At 43.0% G+C, this 9,532-nt stretch overlaps 2 protein-coding genes across 2 annotated transcripts; both read left to right on the forward strand.

The window, feature by feature from the left end:
* The first annotated feature begins 73 nt into the window (after positions 1-73).
* Positions 74-4,846, forward strand: LOC116400940 (sodium/hydrogen exchanger 9B2-like). The gene is made up of 9 exons (XM_031879055.1): positions 74-154; positions 315-396; positions 893-986; positions 1,062-1,168; positions 1,244-1,393; positions 1,519-1,627; positions 1,758-1,894; positions 2,921-3,095; positions 3,329-4,846. The coding sequence occupies exons 2-9, from the start codon at positions 358-360 to the stop codon at positions 3,412-3,414; spliced, it is 897 nt and encodes a 298-aa protein (XP_031734915.1). The 5' UTR covers positions 74-154; positions 315-357; the 3' UTR covers positions 3,415-4,846.
* A 1,037-nt stretch (positions 4,847-5,883) lies between these two features.
* Positions 5,884-9,529, forward strand: LOC116400944 (sialoadhesin-like; the record flags this gene model as incomplete). The annotated part of the gene is made up of 7 exons (XM_031879059.1): positions 5,884-6,013; positions 6,154-6,192; positions 7,494-7,608; positions 7,739-7,899; positions 8,676-8,921; positions 9,003-9,287; positions 9,366-9,529. Coding segments are annotated over exons 1-7 (1,035 nt in total), but the record flags the coding sequence as incomplete, so codon positions are not given.
* Between the last annotated feature and the right edge of the window lie 3 nt (positions 9,530-9,532).

A 9,532-nucleotide genomic window follows, 5' to 3' on the forward strand; every position in this document is an offset into this window, starting at 1 on the left:
GTGTGTGTGTGTGTGTGTTGATGCAGGCGTTGAGTCGTCTGAAGGCGGTGTGTGTGCGTCTTGCTGTCGGTCCCTGTGTGGTGGAGGCCTCCATCGTCGCCGTGGTTTCTCACTTCCTGTTGGGTCTGCCCTGGGTGTGGGGCTTCATCCTGGGGTAACACACACACACACACACACGCACACACACACACACACACACACACACATATATAGATATAAAGAGCTGTAGTTTCCATATGTTGACAATAATGTGTGTGTGTGTGTGTGTGTGTGTGTGTGTGTGTGTGTGTGTGTGTGTGTGTGTGTGTGTGCAGCTTCGTCCTGGCGGCGGTGTCTCCGGCAGTCGTGGTTCCCTCGATGTTGCTCCTGCAGAGAGAAGGGTTCGGAGTGGAGAAGGTAAAGCCACTCATCTGATTCTGTAACCTGCCAGCAGGGGGGAGCCGGCGGACGATCAGAACCTCTAAATGATGCCAATAACCAGTAATCAGTCAAAACTAGAACCCACTATAAGATCCCTAGAACCTCTTTGATGACTACTAATACCTCCATCAGACATCTGACGGTCCTTTAGGAGGTTCTTGTATTCACTAAGAGCCTTTCCAGGGTCATCTACAAGATCTACAATGGAATTAAGAACCTTCTAAAGGAACCCTAAAACATCCTTAATGTCGAGGAGAACTTCCTAGTACTACTAGAATATCCTCAATGACCTGTCCTCAGGGAACCCTAAAATATATACTAGAACCTCCTCATTGGCCACTCGAACCTCTTCAAGAACCCCTAGAACCTGCTCAAGGACTACCAGTATCACCAATAGGACCCAGAGAACACATTTTTTGTAGTGATGTGATGTTCCATTGACGTTCTAATGATGTTCTGTGTTGTTGTTCAGGGAATCCCCACCCTCCTGATGGCTGCTGGGAGTTTTGATGACATTCTGGCCATAACGGGGTTCTCCACCTGCCTGGGAATCGCCTTCTCCACAGGTCCGTACAGGAGAATATGCTCAGTTCTATTCTATTGGGTTCCATTGGGTTCTATACGCTGTGTTTGTCCTGCAGGTTCTACGTGGATGAACATACTGAAGGGTCTCCTGGAGGTGGTGGGAGGAGTTATAGCCGGGCTGATCCTGGGTCTGTTCCTGTGCTACTTCCCCAGTAAAGACCAGGTGAGGCTGTGGTTCTATTTAAATCTTGAATGTAGTTTATTTAATTCTCTAAACGTTCTCTCTGTCCCTCTGCAGGAGGACCTGGTGTTGAGGAGGACTCTCATGTTGTTGGGTCTGTCCATATTTTCGGTCTTCTTCAGTCACGTTATTGGTTTTGCCGGAGCCGGTGGACTCTCTACGCTGGTTCTGGCCTTTCTGGCTGCGCTGGGATGGAAGACCGACAAGGTACCACACATCAGAACCACGTTAATCTGGATTTAACACCTGGATCCAGACCTGTTCACACAACCCTCAACATGTCTTTAAACCGTTTGAATGTGTTTGAGATCAGTGGTTGTCTTCACGTGCAGGCCCCGGTGGCCGCCATGGTGGGGCGCTCATGGGACGTCTTCCAGCCGCTCCTCTTTGGACTGATTGGTGCAGAGATCACCATAGCAACCCTCAGCCCCAGCACCGTGGGTGAGAACCGTGTGGAAACAAGCAAACAGCACATCATTTAGACCTGGTCTCAGGAACCAGGAACCAAGTGGACCATGTAACAAACAGGTTTTACACTCTGTGATGTTCCGTCCCTCTCTTGTGTGTCCAGGTCTCGGTCTGGCCTGTATCAGTACCGGTCTGGTGATCCGCCTCCTCGTCACCTTCCTGCTGGTTCATTACGGAGGATTTAACCTAAAGGAGAAACTCTTCATCTCTGTGGCCTGGCTCCCCAAAGCCACCGTACAGGTCTGTATGCATAGAACCAAATCACAGACCACAAGAACCACCGAATGACCCTAAGACCTTCTCTATGACTGCTAGAACTTTGACAATGATAACCACACAAAGGACATCTAGACTATCCTAGAACCTTCTGAAGGACATATGACTCCTATAACCACATTCTCAGAAATAAAGTTGCTAGCTAGAACCATGTAGGGTTCTTCGGCCTGTCCTCATAGGAGGACCTTTTACCCTTCTATGATATAACAGTTCCACTCAAAACCCTCTCTCGAGGTTTTATCCAGAACCGTTCCACCTGCTCAGGGTGCTAACATGAACCCAACCATGAGCCCTTTTATATTTGAAGGGTTTCATCTAGAACCCTAAAGGGTCGGGACGTTCCCTTTTAAGACCCGTGCTATCAAGAATCCTTAGAAACTCTTTCTTCCAAAAAGGGTTCTTTGGATGAAAAATGTTCTTCTTTCAAAGAACCCTAGAAAAACAATTTGCTTCAGAAGCAAAAGGTTCTGGGTACAACCTCAGCCCTTCAGGAAGAACCCATTGGAACCATTATTTGTAAGCGTGGACCTACAGGAGAGCTTTTTCAATCCCCATTAGAACCTTTAAAAGAACCACTGGAATCCTTTACAGGACTCCTAGAACCTCATCAGTGACTACACAAAAACCACTTAATAGAACCTCCTAAATGACCCCTACAATGTATTCATTGACGACAAGAACCTTATAAATGATGACTGACCATCCAAAATATCTCTAGAACCTCCTCCACTAGGGCCAACAGAATGACGACTAGAACCTGTTAAAAGATGCCTTGAACCTCTTCAGTCACAACATTAGACCCCTTTCAGAACATTTATGACGTTTCAAATCTCCCAAAGTTGTCCCTAGAACCCTTTTAAAGGACCTCCAAAACCTCCTTAGTGATAACAGGAATCTTCATACATGTCAAGTTCAATGTAGCCTTGGAGTTTTGGGTTCTAGCAGTCATGTGCATTTAGAATGTCTGATGTGTGTTTATTTGTGTGCCAGGCGGCTATCGGCTCCAAAGCATTGGACTTGGCGAGAGAGGACGGGGACGAGACCTTGATTAAGTTTGGTTTGGACGTTCTAACGTTAGCCGTATTAGCCATCCTGACCACGGCTCCCATTGGAGCGCTGGGTATAGGACTGGCAGGACCACGACTCCTGGCCCGGCAGGTCAAAGGTCAGTGAAGTGAAGACTGGGCAAAAGGTCCTCACAAAGCACAATGTCCTCACTACGATGATGTTAAATGGAAATGGGTCCCCATAAAGTTAGCAATACAAGCCTACACACCCACTTTCTCGTCATTGAACCCTTTATTAATATTATTATTTATTATTATTCATTATTATTCATTATTACTGACAGAAGGATAGACGGATCATATTTTTGCTCACTGATTTTAATCTCAGCAGATGATACAGAAGGCGGAGCCACGACTCCAATCAGCAATGGGATTGGTCAAGAAAAGGACAACGTGACCCTTGAGAGCAAGCTATGAGGCCTCTGATTGGACAGACAAAAGAAAGCTATTTTATACACAATAAGTTAAAACCTTCTGTAGACGCAGATGTTTTTTAAAATGTCTTTGCTGTGTGTTTATTTTCATGTGCTAATGCTAGCTTGTACTAGCTACTGTCGCTAAATCAAAATTATGTTTTTCACTCAGAATTTAGAGATTTTCTTTCTTAAAGGTATGTATTCCAAACGTATTGTTTTAACACATAAGAAGTTATTAAAATAACAAATACCTGTTAAAATGATGAGATATGAAGTCAAAATTCCTATATGTTGAATTATTGGAAGTTAAACCTTATCGTTAGCTCATTAGCATGGTGGCCTGAGGGCAAATGAAAGCAGAATACCATTTATATACTAGTAGTTAGCTAGCTATTGTTAGCATAGCATGCTAAATTTATAAATTCTCACCGGCAGCTACTTCAGCGAGCGCGGTTATCTGATTTTTGAGGGCGTTCAAACGTGGACTAATTTCCCATTGGAAATAGTTTGTGTGAAGATTAAGACAAAAAGAGCTGAGGGGGAGGGGGTGGAGCTGGTAGTTAACTGAGCAGATAACTAGTGATATTATCGAAACTCGACTAATGAGTAAGTTCTAACTTAGTAGAAGCAGAAACTTACCAGATCTTTTGGGACACAGTGGAGGATATATATATATATTATTTATATATTATATATCTTTCTATCACTCTTATTGTAATTATTTTCTTCAAGTCCGAGAGCAATTAAGCCAAATGTGTTCAACAATTATTGTAATGAGCTGAAATTTATCATCATTAATCAATGAAAAAGTCAATAAAGTTACAAAGTGACAAAGCACACTTTCATTTCATTTATATATGTCTCAGTTTTGGATGAAACAGCTCTTTGATCAACAGGAAAACATCTGACTAGATGTTAACTGACACGTTGAAATTCAAATGTCATGTTGGGTAAAGTTCACGGATCAACAACAAACGTTTACAGGATGTAACACATGAACCATCAGACCCACGCAAGAAACTATGAAAAAAAAGACAAATCTTGGATCCAAAGTTGAAACTTTGACATCTTCGCTCCTTTTTTATCAAAACGAAGATCAAAGTAGAAACCATCAGTGCTGCAGCTTCTCGTGGTTAGCTGGCGCTGACGGTACGACCAATGAGACTCGTGTGTTCAAGTCTCTTCATTAAAGAGTACATGCATGTCATGACAGCACTGTGAAGTGGACCAGGACAAACAGAGGAAACACAAATGTTCTTTAATAACATGTAATAAAACATATTAGAATAAGATACAAAAAAGTGTCAAATCTGCGTTTGGTTTTGATGTCAAACACACAGCGAGTGTTTCCTGTTTCCTCTGCTAAGTGTTCTTCTCCTCACCTCAGACCACACGGAAGACGTCTACAAGCAACCACAGGAAACCTGTTAGAACATCTCGACAAGGACACGCACAACCTCACAATGTTCATGAAGCTGTAATAATCCTTAAAATCTGAGGGTCCTTCTTTGGCTTATGTTAAAGCCTCTTAACGAGATTCATACCAGTCAGGCTCATTAACAAACTAACAAACAAACAAACACAAAGTAAAGCTGAGACTAGAATGATCAAAGGTTCTCTGGTTTAAAGTCATCTCAACTCAACTTCAGGTTTATTCACAACATTTCTTAATTTATCAACGTGACTCGACCTGTTTGTACTCAACGTGACTCGACCTGTTTCTACTCAACGTGACTCGACCTGTTTCTACTCAACGTGACTCGACCTGTTTCTACTCAACGTGACTCGACCTGTTTCTACTCAACGTCTCAACTCACGCTAGCTGCTCCCCCCTGTTTACAGTCTTTATGCTAAGCTAAGCTAACCATCAGATGGCTGTAGCTCCATGTTCAGAATAGAGAGTGGTGTCAATCTGAACATCTGACGCTCAGCAAGAATAAACATATTTCCCAAACTGTTACACTTGTCCTTTAAAAGAAGTCGTAAGTTTCTGTTTGTGAAAACATCAGAACGTTATATTTTCTTAGAGGAGTTGGTCGAGATGAATTATCTTTTGCTGCAGCTGTTGTTCTTTTAGGATGTGGTGTCAGAACTTCAGATAATCTTTTGATCAGTCAGACAGGATGTAAGCTCCGTCTCTCTGTAACAGACAGACAAACATCACAAACAATCTGACAATGAGAGACAACAACTAATCAGATCATGTTGACGCACCCCCCCCTCTGGAACTCTCCCCCCAAACACATGCGAGACTGCACCGATCATCCCAAATCAAAACCCACCTTTACAGAACTGCTTTCAATGTGTGACCATTATTGTGTTTTATGTTTTTAGTGTGTAGCTTTTATATATGATGATTTTAATGTAAAGTGTCTTTGAGTACTCTGAAAAGCGCTCTATAAATAAAATGTATTATTATTATTGTTAATGAATGAAGTTGGATGAAGAAGACGTTTTGTTTTCTGCTCGACGTTGTGCTCGACCACCTCTCTCTCTCTCTACTGGTGGTTTATTGTAACAGGATGTTGTCACCACGTGTCTCTAACGGTCAGCGGAGCTTCATTCTGCAGACGCCATGAAGGCAACTCTGCTTCTCCTCCGTAAGTAGAGAAAACCTTCAACAAAGATGAACATTCATCATGCAAAACCAACCAAAGTGAAACCTTCATTTAGGGAACAGAGATGTGTTGTTGTGATGTAGATTATTACAAAGGAAATGTGACAGTGACTGTTGTTTCAGTGTTGGTGAGCGTCGGCCAGACGTCTGTCCACAGTCGTGGTGAGTTTCAACCCAAAGAACTGTGTGTTTGGGTTTAATTCCTCCTCCAGTCTCTGAACAGACATTTATTTAAATTATAAATCTTAAATTTAAATCTTTCTGAGGATATAAGTACATAAAATCATAATTCATATAAATTCTGTGTCAAATCTAAAATGTCTGATGAACGTCTGTTTGCTGCTTCGTGTCTGTCTGAAGTCGGTTTTATCGCTTGTTTCCGATAAAAAACCCGACGGCAGAAGTCAACTTGTTGCTAAAAGTTCCTACGTAACATTTTGCTACGTAACATCAATAGTTTATATTTATTTGTTTATTATCGCATAAGAGCAGATGTTGGTTCTTTTATTTGTAAACACATGACATCATAGGGTTGTTTTATTCATATGTTTCTTGTTACGCAGTAGAACACCTGAACAGCTGATCGTTTTAGTCGTTAACATCTTCACCTCAGTGAGTCTGAGACTTCCTGTAAGTCGGTTACGTTGATTTGAATGTGAACGTCCCTTCTTCTCCGACTTGATTGCTGTTTGTGAAAAAAAAACAATTTACATTTGTAGTCTGAAAAGTTGCAAAATCTAGCAGCAGACATGTCTTAAAATCAGTTCCTAAAACACATTTTTACAGACTGGCTCTTCTGTGATGTCGTTGCTGTTTTATTTTTATTTGTTGATTTTACTAAATTATTTGACTACATTTTTTTATTATATTTCATTTATTTCTTAGTTTATTTTTATCGTATCGACTGTCTCTCTGAGCTTTCTGTTATTGTTATTATTGTCTGTCAAAGCACTTTGTAAACTCTGTTTTTAAAGGTGATGTATAAATAAAGTTATTGTTATTATTATTATTATCAAGAACGATCAAGACAATCTGTTGACGTTCGAGCGGCAGCGCCCTCTAGTGGTCGTAGTAACGCCATCATATCAGATGGAAATAAAGAGCCGCGTGTCCGCTGGTCTGGAGTCTGTTTCAACACTTTCTATTAGAGAAAATAAATATGACTTGTGAGATGAATATTTGGGTTCACATCCCGAGGTCTGCCTGTTTGAGGAAGCAACAGCTTGTTTTGAGCCTCTCTGCCGTGATGTATTTGTACTGAACGTGAGCATTTTCTTCTGTTTTCTGTTGAAATGTTGTACTTTGGAGTTACTTTAAAGATTACAATTTTACAAAAAGAATCAATGGTATTTGGTGATGAATGAACATGTTGACCTGATGATGATGTCAGAGGATTAGAGGTCACTACAGTTCATTTCATCACCATCCATCCCATAATAGTCGAGATGTTTTTTCTCCCACAGCCTCGGTGACGGTCGCTCCCAACAAGTCTCAGTTCTACGAGTACGAGAACATCTCTGTGAGCTGTGAGCAGACGAGCTCCGCTGGATGGACGGTGTGGAGATACACGACCGACAAGTAAGTTTAACCGGCAAAAACACGCTTCAGTTAGTCTGAACAACAATAACATTCCTTAAAAAGAAACCTTTAAAATGCTGAGTAAGGGTTTCCTTGGTGCAGAAAGGTTGACGTGACGACACATTGTTAGGTTTTTTACTAGTGTAAAGCTGTCCCAGTGCGGATCGGGATGGGGTGAACGGACCTCCTCCGCCTGCGTCATCAAGATCACCAAGCTGTCGGACAGTGGCGTGTACTGGTGTCAGTCCAGACACGGAGACAGCAGCAACACCGTCAACATCACCGTCATCAGTAAGACTTTACCGCACAAATACTTTCTCTTCTTCTTCCTTTTCTGTGTCAGTTCTGGTAATAGAATAAACTAAACTCTCACAATATGTCGAGTCAACACAAGTACGGAACAAGTCTTTGTTGATGACTCACTCGCTACACTTCTATGAGTCACATCAATTGTCTTAAAGGGAACCAATTACATTAAAGGGGAAGTGATGCAGTTGTGTGGAGGCCCAGCTACAAACAGACAGGAAATACAAACGGCAGACACAAAGACACAACGGCCTGAGAGAGTCTGAGTTCTACCTGAACGACTGCTGCAAGCAAATAAATACAGGGCGGCAACCTCCAGTTCCGAAAGCTGCATTCTCTCTAGTGTCCACCAGGGGGCGACTCCTCTGGTTGTATAGAAGTCTATGAGAAAATGACTCTACTTCTCTCTTGATTTATTACCTCAGTAAACATTGTAAACATGAGTTTATGGTCTCAATCTCTAGTTTCAAGTCTTCTTCAATACAGCATGATGTTCATTTAGTACATTATGGTCCATTTAGAGTCACACAGACCATAAAGCAGGGGATGCTTTAGGGCGGGGCTACACAGTGATGGCTTAAAAACCAAGATGGTGACGTCCATCGGATTGTCTGTTTCGGACAGTTACAGATCTACCCTCCCAATAAATCACTTCTGGAAACCATGAAGAGACATTTTGTCCTTTTCTTGTTGTTTCTTCATTTTGTTCTATCTATCCTCTGATATATTCAGCAGCCGTTGATCAAACCCTTCACGTTCAGGTCAGACTGAGCCGGTGTTGATGAGTCCTGTCCTCCCTATCACGGAGGGACACGACGTCACTCTGTCCTGTACGACAAAGAAAAACTCCTCCAACCCCCGAGCTAGTTTCTACAGAGACGACTCCTTCATCGGGACTGAGCCTGAAGGTCTCATGACCATCCGCAATTTCTCCAAGTCTCACGAAGCTGCCTACAAATGTAACATCAGCGGTGGCTTCTCTTCCCCCAGCTGGCTGCTGATGGAAGGTAGAGTCTGTTCACTCAACCTCACTCCCTTTTCTTTATCTTTGACATGTCCCACCTTGACTTGTTGCGTTTGATCCGCAGATGGTTCCGACCCGGTTCGGCTCTCAGTGTCTCCTGACTCGTCTCAGCTGCTGGAGTACGATACTCTGTCTCTGAGCTGCGGTAACGCCAGCGTTCACGGCTGGAACGTCATCAGGTCCACCACGTCCACCACGTCTGAGGAGGAGATATCCAGCTGTGCGAAATGGGGGAAGCTCACCTCTGCAGGCTGCGTCATCCAGTTGACCAAGGTGCCCGACAGCGCCACCTACTGGTGCCAGTCTCCTGAAAATCAGCGGAGCAACTCTGTCCAGATCACCGTGTCCGGTAGGACGCTTCACAGAGGAACCTCTTCTCAGTTATAAGAAGCACAGAGCTACAACACATCCTCTGTCTTTTCTTCAGATGGACTGGTGATCCTGCAGAGTCCTGTCCTCCCTGTGACGGAGGGACATGAGGTCACTCTGTCCTGTAGGACCAAGAAAAACTCCTCCAACCCCCGAGCTGGTTTCTCTAAAGACGGATCCTTCATCAGGACTGAGCCTGAAGGTCTCATGACCATCCAGCATGTC

This window comes from Anarrhichthys ocellatus, unplaced genomic scaffold (genome assembly GCF_004355925.1).
Source record: "Anarrhichthys ocellatus isolate YVR2014 unplaced genomic scaffold, GSC_Weel_1.0 scaffold221, whole genome shotgun sequence".
In the NCBI taxonomy this organism is placed as follows: Eukaryota; Metazoa; Chordata; class Actinopteri; order Perciformes; family Anarhichadidae; genus Anarrhichthys; species Anarrhichthys ocellatus.